The sequence below is a fragment of the Danio aesculapii genome, chromosome 13 (genome assembly GCF_903798145.1).
Source record: "Danio aesculapii chromosome 13, fDanAes4.1, whole genome shotgun sequence".
Lineage (NCBI taxonomy): Eukaryota > Metazoa > Chordata > Actinopteri > Cypriniformes > Danionidae > Danio > Danio aesculapii.
The window spans coordinates 23,182,348-23,199,796 of record NC_079447.1 but is presented as its reverse complement, the minus strand read 5'-3'; the positions used below and the strand labels follow the sequence as shown (position 1 = coordinate 23,199,796).

General features: G+C 36.0%; 2 protein-coding genes across 3 annotated transcripts in view; both read left to right on the top strand.

Annotated features, from left to right (window-relative positions):
• The first annotated feature begins 485 nt into the window (after positions 1 to 485).
• eif4ebp2 (eukaryotic translation initiation factor 4E binding protein 2) lies at positions 486 to 5,893 on the top strand. Its single transcript, XM_056470357.1, has 3 exons — positions 486 to 786; positions 3,202 to 3,378; positions 3,550 to 5,893. Exons 1-3 carry the CDS (start codon positions 654 to 656, stop codon positions 3,579 to 3,581), a joined length of 342 nt encoding a protein of 113 aa, XP_056326332.1. The 5' UTR covers positions 486 to 653; the 3' UTR covers positions 3,582 to 5,893.
• Positions 5,894 to 6,657: 764 nt separating this feature from the next.
• Positions 6,658 to 17,449, top strand: part of pald1b (phosphatase domain containing paladin 1b) — a 30,975-nt gene continuing 20,183 nt past the window's right edge. The window contains exons 1-7 of one of the 2 annotated variants that reach the window (XM_056471240.1): positions 6,658 to 6,841; positions 10,683 to 10,868; positions 12,968 to 13,070; positions 13,224 to 13,403; positions 14,530 to 14,694; positions 14,804 to 14,964; positions 16,302 to 16,377. In XM_056471240.1, the coding sequence (XP_056327215.1) occupies positions 10,696 to 10,868; positions 12,968 to 13,070; positions 13,224 to 13,403; positions 14,530 to 14,694; positions 14,804 to 14,964; positions 16,302 to 16,377 (858 nt within the window). In that variant the 5' untranslated portion in view covers positions 6,658 to 6,841; positions 10,683 to 10,695. Of the gene's footprint in view, positions 6,842 to 10,139; positions 10,391 to 10,682; positions 10,869 to 12,967; positions 13,071 to 13,223; positions 13,404 to 14,529; positions 14,695 to 14,803; positions 14,965 to 16,301; positions 16,378 to 17,449 lie in introns of those variants that run through there. The other variant, XM_056471239.1, reaches the window with a different exon arrangement.

Here is a 17,449-nt window from a genome sequence, read left to right as displayed (position 1 = left end):
TCAATTGATGAAAATAAATATCTTGCTTGTTGGCTTTTAATCTCTGTTAATGTCTTTAAATATATCAAATTCTCCTTTAAACACCACTAGTCTTGGGGGATTTTGGAAAAAAAAAGTACATTTATGAAAATAAAATATCAACAAATTATTCATTATCATCATCATTTTATCCTTAACTATTACGCCAAACTTAATAATTTCCCATGAGAAGATAAGTCTTACAGATATTCTCAGATGTATCCAAACTAATACATTGTCCCAAAATGTTTGTACCAAATTACATTGGAAAAACAAGTGCTCAATTGTTTCAATATCTAGACTACAAAACTGGCATACATTTGAGTCACCAATATTGAATTGTAACCTTAGAAATTCTTTTACAGGATAAACTCCTCGCCTAAATGTCGAAAATGTTGAGTAAAAAATTGTGGGCGTTGAATCGACATAATTCTTCCTTGACGTCATATCCTCCGAGCGCTCTTCGCTTCCTGCCTGGCGGAGGGAGGGGTCGGTGCTGACGGCTGGGAGGACGAGCTGAACGTGAAGAAAGCCCTGGGAAAGCGATAAGAAACGAGGGGAAAGGGCCCGAGGTTTTTACCTTCCATCGGGGAAAACTTATCGCTCGACTCTGATTAGCACCCGAAGCAAGTGCAATGTCGTCCAGTCGTCAGCTTAGTGAGAGCAGGGCCATCCCGACCAGGACGGTGCTGATCAACGACTCAACGCAGCTACCTCACGACTATTGCACCACTCCTGGAGGCACTTTATTCTCCACTACCCCGGGAGGTAATATAGCGAGACGAGCACTCAAATCTGCAGCTGTTTGCAGGGAGATCGTCTAATAATGGTTTGGCTTGTGTTGGCCAGGAAGCCGTAAACACATAAAACGGCTGTGTCTTAAAACCTAGTGTTCTACCTGCCTAGACAGCATTATAGGGTCCTCGTTGGAACATTCGTTTAGTTTGCATGTCAACAGTCTAATGATGGTCAAAAACGCTCAGACTTTTAAATCGGAGATGGTTAAAATATGTTTACTAGGTAGGCAGCGTACTAGGTTTTTGAAACACAGCCATGTAGTTCAAAACAAAAACAGCGCCGCCTGTGCGTCGATATAATCAAGATTATTGGTCCGCAGTGACTGATTGACAGAATAGGACAGAACAAAGGAATGTATGACATTAAACGCAAATAAGGATATGCATAGTAGTAACGAGATGTATTATGTCAATTGTCAACTATATGTATGCATAGCATAAGATCAACAATATGTATGCATAAATGTGTGTGTGTGTGTGTGTGTGTGTGTGTATATATATGCATGTAGGGTTTTCTATGTATGTAGGATTTCTGCAGGATCTTGAATGTCGTGATTCACTATTTAAGGATTTAAAATTGGTTCAAATTGAGACATTAACTCTTGCAAGTAGGCATGGGACGATAACCCTTTTCAAGGTATACCGTGGTTTGGAAAAGTCAAGGTTTTAAAACCGCCAACATTTTCTGTTATACCGTTCCTATTGTTTTTGTAGTTGTTTTTAGGACAACAGTATCTCCAGCAGAAAAGATCTCCAAAGATGAGGCTTTAAATTGTAAAGAAATCTGTGTTTTTGACACTACTGTTCCAAAATATTTCAAATGTTTCTCAAAATAAAATATATTGGCTGCTTCCAAAATCGCCTACTACTCAGTAGGTACTGCATTTGAATTAGAATTTACTACTTGACCAATAGAAAAATATGTTCTTTACAGTGTGAATGTGAGTAGTATGAATGAGCTCAGATGTACAACGGATGCCATTTTGTCAACATCATATGACATACCTGCTTCACTCCTATTCATGAATTCTCTCGCGGTGTATCATGAGATTGTGTAGCGTCCATTGGATGTGCACTTAAGAATATTGGCGGAAGCATACTGTTTATTGAATTCTATGAATATGCTTGTATACTGTTTTTAGCGTACTATATAGTATGGAAGTATGCAATTTATGATGCAGCCATTGTGTTCAAAACAGAATAAAGTTTATTATTATTATTATTTTTTTTTTTTACCCAGACATTTAAAAAGAATATATATTTAGTAGCAGTCACAATACTGTAAAACAAAACCGTGATATTTTTATCCAAGGTTATCATAGCGTTAGAATTTTACACCAGCTCATGCCTACTTGCAAGCACTAGAAAATCACTTACTCATCTTTCACTGACTCAATCAAAACCCATTTAAGTTTCTTTTTTCTAATAAACACAAAAGAAGATATTTTGAAAAATGCTGGTAGCTGGCAGACATTGACTTGCATAGTGTTTTCCCCCTCAATTCCTCACTTTCCTTCTCATAATATCTAATATTGCTTCCCACGTAACTAAATCTTGATTTAACAAATTGTGAATATTTGTTACTTAAAAAAGAATTGTGATGTGACCAAGAGGGCACACTGAAAGTTATTTCAGTATCCTTCTATTCAAACTTTAAAAGGACAGTTCATTAAAAAATGAAGAAGTACTGTATAAAAGAACAAGGAAGATATTTCAAAGAATAACCAGAAACCATGCTAACCAATGACATGTATAATATAGAAAAAACCATGTAAAGTCAATGGTTAACATCAACATTTTAGTTACCTGCATTTCTTTCATTTACCAGCATTTCCTGTGTTAAACAGTAAGCAAAACACATACAGGCTTGTGACAAATAATGTGTATAGGACATTATTATTATTATTATTATTATTATTATTATTATTATTATTATTATTATTCCCAGTGATGGGTTGCAGCTGGAAGGGCATCCACTGCGTAAAACATGTGCTGGATAAGTTGGCGGTTCATTCTGCTGTGGAGACCCTGGATTAATAAAGGGACTAAGCTGAAAAGAAAATGAATGAATGAATTATTATTATTATTATTATTATTGGCTAAAATCTTTCATGCATTTTTTAAAAATAAAATTGATTTAAAAGATACAGAAGTAGATTTTATTTCTTTAATGTGTAGCTCACCCTAAAAGTAATACCATAAAAATAGTTTTCTTGTTTTTGTTTTCAACCCCATATTATATTTTGCTTTCATATTATTAATGCAACGGAAAATGTGTCAGATTGCTTTAGGTTGAGGTTAGTTTATAGTCTATTTTGGGGAAAAAAACGCAAGCTGTATAATAAAACTGAATCATAACAATATATATTTATTCATGACAATGCAGGAACTCGAATAATCTATGATCGTAAGTTCCTGTTGGACCGGCGTAACTCCCCCATCGCCCAGACCCCACCAGCGCACCTGCCGGTTATCCCAGGAGTGACAGGCAAGAACATCCTGAATGAAATCAAGAGGAATGAAGCGAACAACATCAACAACCATGATGCCAAGCCAGGGCAAGGTTAGTCTTTCAAACTGACCGAACTGGAACCGTTTCCACTGGCACCTCCCTGCTTTGTGCTTCATCATCTTGTGTACACAAACAGACGTGAATCAGAGTAGTGTTGGTTCACACTATTGTCCTTTAGTGGTCATGCATGACAGTTTTTCTGTGTGTGTTTGTGTGTCACAGGTGAAGATGCTCAGTTTGAGATGGACATCTAAAGAAGAGGAACCAACATGAACAACGATTAATTACCTGGTACCTGTGTGCCAGTGGCTTGGCTTGTAGATACCAATGTTGTGAGCCCTCTCCTTTAGCTCTCTCTAGCTGCTGGGTGCTGTTTAATCATGGGGATAAATGACTAAAGTTTGCCCAGTGGTGCTGCTGGAGCCCTGAAAGTTAACCTGTGAGCCCTGTTGAGCTCTTCTCTTTTTGTTGTTTAGGTTTCAGGGCTTCCATCAGCAGTACTTGCTTGAGTCACAGAGCAAGGGAAAAATTCTCTATTGCAAGTGCCCGGATATATTACCAATTTACCATAATAGACTCATAAACGGATCAGCCATTAGAGATTCACTGCTGATAGATCAGAGTACACTGTTCCAGTTGATACCCTTAATGCAGTCTATTTAGTTCACATGTAAACTGATTTGCAGGACGTGCGGTTATCAGTATCTGCCTTTGTTTTTGATTAGTTTTTTTTCCCCAGTTAATTTTAAAAGGGACAACAGGATTATGATTATATTTTTGATTCAAAAAGTGAAAGAATTCCAATCATTCCTGCTCTTTTATATCAGTTTTTTTCCTCCTCAATACATTTTTCAGGTATTCGAAAGAATAGTTTTATAGAATTGTCCTAAAATGCATAATTAAACCATGGACCTTAATCATTCATTGGAACTGACACAGGCTTTCAATGCCAAATGTGCACAGAATTTCTCATTTTATTTAGGACTTCCCCAAAATAAGCATTTCAGGTCGTATTAGTTTAATTTCCCAGTTTATTCAATGTTAATTTTAAGAAAAGAACACATTATCACATTTGTGAAAGACCAAACTGTTACTTTAGATGAGAAAGAATGTTTCTGTTCAGATTTATTTTGCTAACAGTATGGTTTGTTTCTTTGTTTGTCATTGTGAGATGAAGCGTCAACATAGCCTAGTTAAAAGTTGATAATACCTGGTACTGTTTGATTAGATTAAGGGTTTAATATACCTTATAAGATGTTGACAAAGAAAGCTGGTCTCAGGAAGCACTTGTGTTATGCACCTAACAAGTACGCATCTTACGGCTCCTGTCATGGGAGAAATAGCATGGAGAATATTTAACATTAATATCAGCTGGTGACATCTACTGTCACTTTTAGAAATACTACAATCCTTACGAACCTTGATAATCAAATCAAAGGTAGGAAAGCACTGAAGTGTTGTTTTGGTCATTGTACCATCGGTCTGTCTCATAAGCGCACACAATGTGAACGAGTTTTGTGGTGAGCAGACATTCATTTTGATTCAGATCAAACATCTCGAAAACTTGAATTGAATCTTTCCAATGCTCTTCTATGCATGTTCTTTCGGTCTGCTTCTTAGGCTTTAGTTCACATGTCAGATCATTTTAATGTTGTTTTATGGGGGACGCCAAATCGAGTAGAAGACGAGAATTATTATTGTAAGAGAATTAAGCAAAGAGATTATTCAAACAAAGTGACTTAAAGAGGATAAGACTTATTCTCATGACTTTAATTGTCTTTTTTCTGTGCTCCAGTCTTTGTCTGAAGCACAGAATGATTTTTTTTCCTCTCTCACAGTGATCTCTTGTGCTTAGCCTCTGTATCCATGCCTTACTTTACTAAGCTGAGCAGCTGTGTCAAATACAGTACCCTTTCATACCTTAAAACGGGATCAGTTCCTTTCATTTCTTTCAAGTGGAGAACAAGATCAAGATATTGCTATGTTTTACTAGAAAACATTTATATTTTTGGAAACATGTTTGTTATCATTTACTTTCTTACAGAAATGGGATGATTTGGAGACTCAGAGGTGTAATATTTGTAATAGTAATGGGCTGGTTAAAAACAAATTCACAATTTAGGTTTGACTTTAAGGTCGCAGTTAAGTTTCTATCAAATTTTAAGCACTGGTGAAATCCTTGGAGGATGTTTTCATGTACGGTTTGAATAAAAGTCATATTCAAGTTCTAATGATTTGCAGTTAAGGGAATTTGGTGTATACTGTCCTTCTGTAATGGATATAAATTGTCAAATTCCAGCTTGTTTCAACTCTAAAATTATGAAATGTTCATTTGTTTAGTTAAAAAAAACTGCTTAATATTGCTTTATGCTTTCCCCACGCATCAAACTATCAGAAATGCATTTAGCTCTGTGTGAGGGGATTTAAGATGGACGTGTTTTATCTAATATGGCAAAAAAAAAAAACATTGGAAACTGTATTTTCTTTCTTCTTTGACCCTGTTAATTTTAATGAAATGCCAATGCCAGTGGACACTATTACAGCAATTAAAGTTCCTTGATATTAACTCTGTTTGTCTTCTCTTACAACTGATTACTATGCTTGAATGCAATGTAAACAACCCATTAGATGTGAAATAACTAGGCTTGCCACTAGATGGAGTACTGGGGTAAGTGGACAGCTCTGTTTTGTGAATGCCAAAAAATAAATAAATACAAATAAATGATTAGGTTACCCCTAAGTTAGTTTTGAGGAAAAAAAATACTCATTCTAAATATAATTTATAGTTTTAACTCGGTAACGTATAGCTTAATCCAAAGTGTTAAGTAAAGTGTTAGAGTAAAGGGGCGTTTCAATGTGTCTATTCTTCTTGTCTCCAGCTAGAAGCCCTTTTTACAGTACATGAATGCCTGATGTGAAGTGAGCTCGGTTGCTTGGAAACTCTCGGCAACACAATGTCCACTTCACACCAGCAGTTTAAGCAGGCTGATTTCAATGCAATGAAAGACATTTGGCACAGTGTCAGTAAAATGTAAACACCAAATAATTAAATGCCAAAGAGTATTTTGGCTATTTACACCCCCTCCCCCCCAGCCCCGCGCGCCATTTCAGAATAGTTAATACAAAACACATCACACAAAAGTTTTAATAATGCTGAATATCAGCGTACATTTCAGTACCTCAGGTTTTTCAGCAGTTCAGGCATGTTTATGGCACTGTTGCTGGGAGATGAAACTGACTGGTGAAAAGATGAGAAGCCACCCACTGACATCCTCTCAAATAACATTTAATGCTGGAGGAGGTGGCCGTTCTGTCCTCCTCTTCTCTTCCCATGTGTTTCCCATCCGCAGTGCTGGAAGAGGTCGAGTCTCGTTCTGTTTGACGGACACCTGACTGCATGGCTTTTTGGGGGGCATTAATTGACAGGACTCAGGATGAGTGTGACCTGGAAATGGTCTTGTTCACAGTTTAATTGTGTCTGTCAAGTCCTGACAGGTGTCTGACAGAGCGGCAGGTGAGGAAACTTTTTTATAGCTTTTACTTTTACCTTGTCTTGTCTTCTGGATAGGAAAACTCTCTGTTAAGTGTATTTATGTCATTCGGCTGCTTAGCAAATGTGTTTATCTCATCAACATACACATCTGAAATACCGCGGTACTGTTAGACATTGACGTTTGATATTCATTAGATATTTGGTTTCAATCAATTCAATTCTTTGCTCCTGTTATAGTTCGAGCCAAAACTACGTCAAAAACACATAAATGTGCCATTTATGTTGCTCAAGGCTTAATTTCTTGATTAAAAAAAAAAAAAAATGAAATTATGCAATAAAACTAGGACCAACATTTTCAAAAAACATCCTGGTTATTCCACAAGACTCTGTTTTAGAATTAGCACTTTATTTTATAATAGTTTAAAAATAACTTTTAATGTAAAAAATCTCGGACATAACGGAATCCAATCAACTGTAAAATGTTTTAAATATATTTTTGTTCTAAATATTAAGGATGTTGCATAATATTATTCTAATATTATTATAAATACTTAAACAAGATCTGTTTTTTACAGTTATGCCTTTATTGTTTTTATATGCAGTTCTGAATCCATATTTTCAGCATATCAAATACACTTGAACACTTAAATGAATTAAACTCTGACATCATTTGAGAAAGAAATCAAATCGACTGTAAAATGTCCTAAATATTCTTTATGATCCTGAATTATTTTTTAAAGAATCGATTTACTTAATGATCTGCTCTCTCTTAATCCTTATAAAGTTAGCCGAAAGAGTAACTGATAATGCATAATATTCTTCATGATTAAAACTAATTAAGTCAGACTTTAAATTAATCAGTAATCAGTGAAACAGCACAGTAGCCCAAGTGGAACCCTGAATAATGTAATTTGACAACATTTATTCAGAATACTTGACAGTTAACTCACATACACTATAAACATTGAGAATAAAGCCAGTGTGACAGACAACACTCTAATAAACAAGAACTTTTACTTGTGAACGGAACCACAAAAACACCAAACGAGATCACACCTGAATTATATTGACATGAGAGTGTAAATAATGTGTATAATTACAGTGTAGTTATAAATCCTGCATAGTGTATGTACATGTATGTGCATTGGATCAAATTATTAAATGTACGTAGCCTACATAGTACTTAATGCGACTTAAAATAATGTGTAACCAAATTTGAATGTGATGTTTAATGTGCTTTTTTCTTTTTAGTATTTTTAGATTAATATGTTACAAAATAATAATTTTAGAAAAAGGTTTGGTCAAAAGTAATTAAAAAATAATCAAAAAGCAATCAGATTACACACTACGATGTCTGATTCATTCATTCATTCATTTTCTTTTTGGCTTAGTCCCTTTATTAATCCGGGGTCGCCACAGCGGAATGAACCGCCAACTTATCCAGCACATGTTTTATGCAGCGGATGCCCTTCCAGCCGCAACCCATGTCTGGGAAACATCCATACACACTTACCCACACTCATACACTACTGACAATTTAGCCTACCCAATTCACCTGTATCGCATGTCTTTGGACTGTGGGGGAAACCGGAGCACCCGGAGGAAACCCATGCGAACGCAGGGAGAACATGCAAACTCCACACAGAAACGCCAACCAACCCAGCCGAGGCTCGAAACGACGACCTTCTTGCTGTAAGGCGACAGCACTACCCTCTGCGTCGCTCGGATGTCCGATTCTCTTAAATTATATTAATAACTACAGTGTTCATTATGTAGTTTGTAAAATGTTACAATTACTAGTAGCTATCTACCCAGCATTATACTTCCATGCAAATGTCTAAAATATCGAAACCGTTTTTGTGTATTCAAGTGTTTTACAGTGCTTTAAAAGTACTTAAAATGTCTCTGTTAATGCTTTCAATCTATTATATTTGATTTACCAAAATCACACAAGTGCCAGTTTCACATCCGTCACCTCAATAACGGAGCTTTTTCCTCATCAATGCAAAACATGTCAAATAAAATCAATTGTTTTGTTCTATAGTGAGCCAACTCTTATCCTTTTGATTAGCATTGTTTCTATTGGGTTGTGCAGTTTAATTGACAGAATTTCTACAAAGTTTGTTGTATACTGTAAACTCAATCTTTTTTTGTCACATCCACAACGCATGTTTATTTTCCTCATTTAAAATATATAAAATGTTTACAGATTTTACATTTTTTTTTAGATATTTTTCTGCTCCCATTAATCTGTGCTTAGTTGTTTTGGAAAATATAAACAGATGTTTCAATATAATGTTAACAAATACTCTCTCTGTGAATTTATGTTGAGTTTTTACTGCAAATGTCACATCCATAATGCTGGAATTGCTCACTTATATTGTTTATCATAACCAAATAGTTTATTTGATTTAGAATAGAAACTAATTACAACATCATAACTGTCTTATAGTTTCCTCAAAAGCCTAAATCCATCTGTAGACAAACAAACAAACAAATAATCAATATTAGGGCTCCCCGGTTTGATTGACCTTATGCATTTTAAAAATTGTTGGCATTGCAGCCAGTGTCCTTTTTACACAGACCGTGTCTTCATTGTTTCAGCATTTTCATATTCTGAATGTGATGTTGATTGAAAGCTCAATGCTTGAACACTAACCGTTTTTAAAGCTGCTCGTTTCTCAGCATGAATGAGGATGTGCCAATCACTGCTCACTCCCACTCACTGCATATCTGTTCACTGATCTGTGCAGTGTTGTACAAATGCATCCCGGGGCCTTTCCCATCCATATTTAGAGATTTTTTTTGGTGTTGTTTTTTGTTCTGTGACCGTGATGCTTGGACACAACTGGAATTTAAATCAAGCCCCTGAAAAGGGAAGCATTGGTTTTAGTGCCAGCAACTCAGTATCCCAAACTTTTAATGGACCAGCCAGTTATATAAACATAAAGCAGGAATGTCCTAATGACATTTGCAGACCTGTCATATATTTCCCACTGATATCTATCTGGCACAAACTTGATCTTATAAAGGAGCATGTAAAAAAAACAAAAAAAAAATACAGGATTAGCTAAATTAACTGCATTATCGCTGAATTCCATGGAGACTATTTGTTTCGCTTCATTACTCTGATAACAAACACTTCCAGTTGATTTCGGTAGATGCAAAGGCATCAGAAATGTTTAATCTTGCACTCTCTTTCCTCTCACTTTTGGCTTTCCGTCGTGGCCTTTGCATGGGCTGTCCCTGCGAATGTCTGGAGCCGCCCACACTGTCGTCTGGTTGCCAGATGTACTGTATTTCTCTGTGGCCCCCAAAAGGGTTGGAACTGCTATACTGTCACTGTGTGAAGAGAACCAGAGAGGCACTGAACAAGAGAGAGAGAAGAAAAGAGACTAGAAAAACATCGCTAGTGCTTTTGAGTTGAAACAAAAGGCTTTAATGTTGAGATCCTGCAGGAAACTGCATTCATTTTGACAGGATTTACACTTAAAGAGTGACCCGAGATCTTGCTGAAACTAAGATGCAAAAACCAAAGGATGTCAACACACGCGGCACAGCTGTGAGACCGTAAGGCATTCATTTAAAAACCAAATAACATGCGAGAAACGCTATGCACATGCAATTTGTTGTTCTCTGACTCTTTTACTGTGTGGGATGTATTCAGTGAAATTATAAAACCTCAGTAATTGGGATTTTATTGTGCTTTACATGTGTTTTGGTTTGAAAGGAAGGGAAATTGAATCTTAGCGGTGCTTCTGGCCCTTTAAAAAGTGCCAACGTTTGAAATAACCCCATGTAAAATGACTAACGTGTCTGGCTGTTTACTTTATATTAGTCACAGTATAAATCCTCGTTCCAGCTCTGTGCAGATTATGGGTACGAGCGCCAGTGCAACTTCCCAGGCTGCTCCGTTTTCACCTACACACCAGGCTGATCACCAAGGGAACGGCATGGCAGAGCACAGACGCTTACTACAGTCTGTGAACATTCGGAACAGCAAAACCAAGTCCATCATCACAAACAAGGTGGCCCCCGTTGTCATCACGTAAGTGACAAGTGCAACGTGATGCTTTTTAAAACTGACCGTAAGGGCTCTCATATGCACAAAATGTCACATCTGCATGTTACTATTTGAGGGAAAAAAAAACAGTTGTAGGTGTCATCAACAACTTTGCACGGGCTTAAAGGGATAGCTCCCCTAAAAATACAAATTTGCTGTTGATTGACTTCAAGACGTAGGTCTTTTTTTCTTCAGTAGAACATTAAAGAATTTTTATTTTTTATTTTTTATAATTTTATTTATGAATTTTATGACAAATTACAGTAAAACAAAACAATTATATTTCAAAAAGTATAGAAAGTATCAACTTAAGCACATACAATGTAAAAAAATACCAACAAATAAAAAGATGAATAATAATGTGGCTTAACAAAAACTACAATTGTACAATATGTGTCACATAATACACTACTTTGCACTGAATCAATTTGCTGGAACAAGGACTTGGTCTATATTTGACAATAAAACATGTTCTTGAATATATTTCCTACACTGTAAAAAAATGCAGGGTTCCACACTATTCATTCATGTTCTCCCAAGACAAATTGATTAAGTTAACGTAACACTTTTAACAAATTTATGTGGATTGAACATGAAATAATTAAGTTGTCCCAATGAAATCTCAACAATTGTGTTGTTTAGTTCATTTTAAATAAGTACTTTGAACAAGCCAAAAACATTTTTTTGAGTGTAAATAGGTCCCAAATTTTCTTAAACTAGTTAAATGAACCTCTAGACAGTCACATTTTTTCCAACATTAGGAAGAAGAGGATATCACGGATCCACTGCGTTGGGGTTGGAGGTTTTTGATCCTTCCACCTAAGCAATATTAGTCGTTCGGCTGGGAGAACAATAAAAGCTATGCTATCAGATTGTATCTTTGTAAGATTATAAGACGTGGACAAAATCAAAAGCCAAAAATAGCAATCAGTGGGCAAGGGAAGATAGATATACCCCCAAAAAAAACATATATAGTTTTAAAAATAGTGTCCTAAAAGCAGTTAAGGCTTCATATGAGACCAAAGCATATGTGCATGAGTGGCTAGGATGGAATCACAGTGATTAGAAGCAGGATCTAAATGCTGAAAGTGCTTTGAGAGCTTTAGGTTTGTCCAGTGTATATGATGCACAATTTTGCACTGCAGAAGTCCATGTCTTGCACAGACAAAAATGTTTTTTTTTTTTTTATGTTTTTTTCTTGGTGATGCATAACATTCAAGTCACATTCAAGTTGCTTTGAGAGCATATGGAGGTTATTACACACATATGCACAACCTAATGAAAGTGAGAACAGTTTTTGGCACATGCTGATTATGTGTTACACTTATTATTAGAGATGCTCCACTCAGGATTTTTGCAGCCAATACCGGGTACCAATTCCTTGTCATGGTGATCAGCTGAGACAGAGAACTGAAGCTTTATATAACTTTAACATTGTATAAAACACATTGGCTCTAAGTATGATACTTAAATGGAGATCTCTGTCCATTCCTAAGAGAATAAATGAAGGATGTTGCGTAGAATCCCTTAAACATGTCTGTTATAACCATTTAGTCTGGACATGTTTTCGTCACAAGCAGCTTTACGAAAAATAATAGATAAAACAGATAAATTTAGTAAGAAGAATGACTAACAATGAAGTTTGGAAACATTCCAAATAATGGAAGAAGATTTAAACTTGTCTCAATAAAGAAAGTGTTTGGAGCACATATAAGAAGATAAAATGGATCTTCCTCTGCTTATAGATGAACCTATAGATGAACACTTGTGATTAGTTCATGAGTTCAGCCAGATTAGCGAGTACCGATCGAGTCATAAAATGTAACTATTGGTCGATACTGATCTCCGGCCGATCGATCGGAGCATCCCTACTTATTATAATTCTGCCAGTAGCCATTTCATTGCATTTTATGAATAACCAATGACTGTGGTTTTAGCTGAAAAATTATTAATGTTCTGCAGAAGTATAAAAGTAAGTTATATTTTGGTAATAGGGCAAGTAAATTAAAAGCAAAGCTATAATTGTTTTAATGGCGGAGACAACATTTATACTAGCAGATGCTCTGCGTTTTGTTTTTGTACAGAAATAACTGCAGGGAAGAATTTCAGATTCATGACAAGATCCAATCTGCTAACTACTCGAGGGGAAGGATATCTGACCTGCTGCCTGAGCACTACCTAGTGCTGGTATGTTTGAGATTTTTACAAAATATTTAGCTCTTTTGTTTAAAAAGCCCTAAGGTGTAATGCAGTAATGAGCAGGAAATGTAGGTCAGCGCATGGAAATTTCTTGTCATTTATGATGAAATGAGTTTTATGACTGACTTTTATATTGTCCAGGGGGAGTTTTTTATGGTGCAGGATGTGTACAATAGAGCTGATGTCTTAAATACTACAAAAAGTCACGGGGCCCCCAACTTCCGCAAGGTCAAGGGAAACTACCCTCTTTTTGGAATGGGCCAACCTAGCCTGAGTGGCTTCAAACAGGTCCTCCAGAGATTGCAGATTGACGGCTTTGAGGTCAGTGAGTGCTTCTTGTCTTCTGTGTCGGATGAAATGCAGTACACTTTGGCATCTTTTTCCGTTTCATTTTTAGCTTTAAGAAACATTAGATGTTATATAATGTAAAGTTATCAATCAAGTAAGCTCAGCACACCTGAAGCAATGATAGGAGCATGGGGAAAAGGGAAACAGACAATCCCAAACACTTTCAATATGTTCTGTATGAATATTTTATTACATATAAAGTTTTGATCCCATGACCTTCATCAGACATAAAGAAAAAATCTGACGTAAAGAAAACTCTATGCACTATATAAGAAAATTCTATGCACTATATAAAAAATAAAAACTTTTGTGGAATGAAAAAGACTCCGTTGTATGGTGGCACAATACAGCGTTTCAACATTGATATAGCAATGTGTGCATCCGCACCAGTCACATCGCAAAGATATGCAATGTTAAGTCTGAATTATAGACCAGGAGCTACAGAATTGTATTTAATCACTGCAATTTATATAATTTATGCATCAAATTTTTTTTTCTTACTTAGAATTTTTGTCTTGTTTCTAGTCCAAATATCTACATTTAAAATCAAAAACAAGATTATTTCACTTACCCCACTGGCAGATCATTTAGTTTGTTTTAAGGAAAGCTTTCCTTAAAAATTTTCACTTATTTCTTCTGATGGTGAAAACTAAACACTATTTTTACTTGCTCTAAGAATGCTTTGATATTTGGAATAGAAATGAGACAAAGTAAGAAAATCATTATTTTTGCATTGTGACTATTCAATTTCAATTTCTGTACCTGAATACTGTTAGTCTCCCTGGAAAACCATTAAATACACCTATTGCTATCTTGTGAAACTATATTCATATTGCAATATTTATCGCAGAAAAATTAATTGTGGCAATATCAGAATTTTCCAGTATCGTGCAGCCCTATTGCATAGATGTTGAAGGATTTTTATGTCATAGAGGCAAATATTAAAAAAATATAACATGAGAAATAACACCTCAAATGTCTAAATTCCTCTGTAAAGCCGTGTTTTTGGCCTTGACTGCATGGTCTGCACACAGGCCTGCTGCCTTCAAATGATAATCAAAGGTTAATTTTACAACAACAACAAAAAAAATGTGTTTAGGAGGTGATCTTCATCTATGTGAGGGAGGAGCCGGTGGTCTTCTTCCGCTCCAGTGGAGACTTTATTCCATACACTCCCAGAAGAAGAGGGAACCTCCATGAGAACCTGCATGACTTGGACAGAGAACTCAGCACTGAGCAAATAGAGCTCTCCATCCGGAAAGAGGTCGGTTATAACAGAAGTAGTTCTGTAGCCATATTTTTATGGTGGAATGTTGGCGCGGATCATCGTATCTGTTCCCTGTCAGCTTTTAATCCTCTGATATCTTCTCCAGTTGTGTGACTTCGCCAAGCTGAGTGAAAATATGTTCTCTGTCTATAATGACATTGAACATTTTAAAGATGAACCTCAGCATGTGCATATTCTGTCAGAAGAGGACATTCATGTCACCGAGGAGGTCTACAAAAGACCACTTTTCAGTCATCCATCACACAGGTAATTATTTATGATTTATTGCAATGATAAAGTCAATAAATGTAAATATCAAAAATAATAAAAGCAATTATAATTGTGGCTCAGTGGTTAGCACTGTCACCTCACAGCAAGGGTCGCTGGTTCGAGTCCTGTCTGGGCCAGTTGGTATTTCTGTGTGGAGTTTGGATGTTCTCCCCTTGTTTGCGTGGGTTTTCTCCAGGTGCTCTGGTTCCCTCACCGTCCAAAGAAATGCAGTATAGATGAATTGAATTGAATTGACCATAGTGTATGAATGTGTGTGTGAATTAGAGAGTGTATAGAGATTTCCCAGTACTGGGTTGTGGCTAGAAGGGCTTCTGCTGTGTAAAACATAAGCTGGAATAGTTGGCGGTTCATTCCACTGTGGCGACCCCTAATAAATAAGGGACTAAGCCGAAGGAAAATGAATGAATGAATAATTGATTAAATAATTAGATATAAAAAGATTTTTAAAGTCTTTTTTAATTACCAAGGTTACATTTATTTGATCAAGAATAGCTGTAATTTGATTAAATATTATTCAAATTTAAATAACTGTTTTCTGTTTTTAATGAGAATGATTTAACAAAATGACAGATTTTCATTGACAGGCATAACTTATTAAATATTATCAGGAGTTTAACCTGACCAGGCCTTAGGGCTTTTCCTTTTTCTTTTTATGGGTTGTGGAGGGAAAGCTCATTTACAATTACAGAGACACCAACAAGAACAGCCATGGCGCATCTATAACTGTTTAAATAGGTTTGTAAAAGAATCAAAAATCGAGATGCATGAGAAAACATTTACAATACACTTTTACTGTGATCAGTATTGACATTTTTTAAAATAAATCTATAGTAAATAAAACCCTCTAGTAACAAAAACTTCACTAAACTAGTGAAAATGAATGATATATTTTATAGTTTTTTAGTTGGGCAGCACGGTAGCGCAGTGGGTAGCACTCTTGCCTCACAGCAAGAAGGTCGCTGGTTCGAGCCTCAGCTGGGTCAGTTGGCATTTCTGTTTGCATGTTCTTCCCTATTCGCGTGAGTTTCCTCCGGGTGCTTCAGGTTTCCCCCACAAGTGCAAAGACATGTGGTATAGGTGATTTGGGTAAGCTAAATTGTCCATAGTGTTTGTGTGTAAATGAAAGTGTATGGGTGTTTCCCAGTGATGGGTTGCGGCTAGAAGGGCATCCGCTGTGTAAAAACATGGATAAGTTGGCAGTTCATTCTGCTGTGGCAACCCCAGATTAATAAAGAAATGAAGCCGAAAAGAAAATGAATGAATTTTTTTTCCAGTTCTGTGCATTGTGATCTAATAAATTTCGATGAATTTAGATATTACAGATTACCGCTCCCCATGGAAGGGGCACCGCTGGAGGAAACATTTGATGCTTTTGTTAATATACTGAGGGTAAGAAGACCTCAATGAATATTACATATATATTTCTTCTCTCTTTACTTTTAAAGCTTAAAATAACTCTATGTGAGCTGATGATTTGTGTCACTGAACCAATAATTCATCCCAAGAACCCAGAAATTTAAACCCAGTGCTATCCTGTAAACCTTATTTATATTTCACTGTCACCAGTAACATTAATCTTTGAAAACTGTATTAACACAGACAAAAGTTATAAATGTTAGGGTTAGACCATGAAAAATGTCTTTGCATATCTGCTTATGATCAGGAAGTGGACAAGATGTTTCATGTGTTCCTTTTTACTCACTTTGTCCATTATTTTATAGCTTTTTTATTGGATTTTAACTGGTAATTCACAGTCTCTCAATTTATAGTTAGATGTTTGTGTAAAAGAGAATTTTTGTTTTGTACTGAAAACAACTGATGACATTTGATGAGATTCAGAGCATACAAATGACAAAATAACAAAAAAGAAGACATGTTTTAAGACATGTTTTTATATTCCTCAATGTTTTAACTTGAGGGAAAACCAATTGGCAGCACGGTGGCACAGTGGGTAGCATGTTCGCCTCACAGCAAAAAGGTCACTGGTTCGAGCCTCGGCTGGGTCAGTTGGTGTTTCTGTGTGGAGTTTGCATGTTTTCCCCGTGTTCGCGTTAGTTTCCTCTGGGTGCTCCGGTTTCCCCCACAAGTCCAAAGACTAGATGAATTGGGTAAGCTAAATTGTCCATAGTGTATGGATGTTTCCCAGTGATGGGTTGCAGCTGGAAGGTTCACAATGGTTCATTCCGCTGTGGCAACCTCAGATTTATAAAGGGACTAAGCCGAAAAGAAAATGAATGAATGAAAACAGTTATATAAATATATAAAATATATTAATTCTTATAAATCACTAACAGATATTTATTAATAAGAAATAATGGATAATTAATGGAGAGAAAAAAAGCTATAAATGACAGTATTTCTATTGGTAATTAAGAAGAAATATTGTCAGACCTTGATGGAATAAAATAAAAAAAATGTACATTTTACTCAAACACATACCTAAAGTCAGTAAGTACACTGA

Coding starts and splice junctions, on each gene's coding strand:
- eif4ebp2 (XM_056470357.1), top strand. CDS start 654: ATGTCGTCCAGTCGTCAGCTTAGTGAGAGCAGGGCCATCCCGACCAGG. Junction 787..3,201: donor ATTCTCCACTACCCCGGGAG/GTAATATAGCGA, acceptor ATGACAATGCAG/GAACTCGAATAATCTATGAT. Junction 3,379..3,549: donor TGATGCCAAGCCAGGGCAAG/GTTAGTCTTTCA, acceptor TGTGTGTCACAG/GTGAAGATGCTCAGTTTGAG.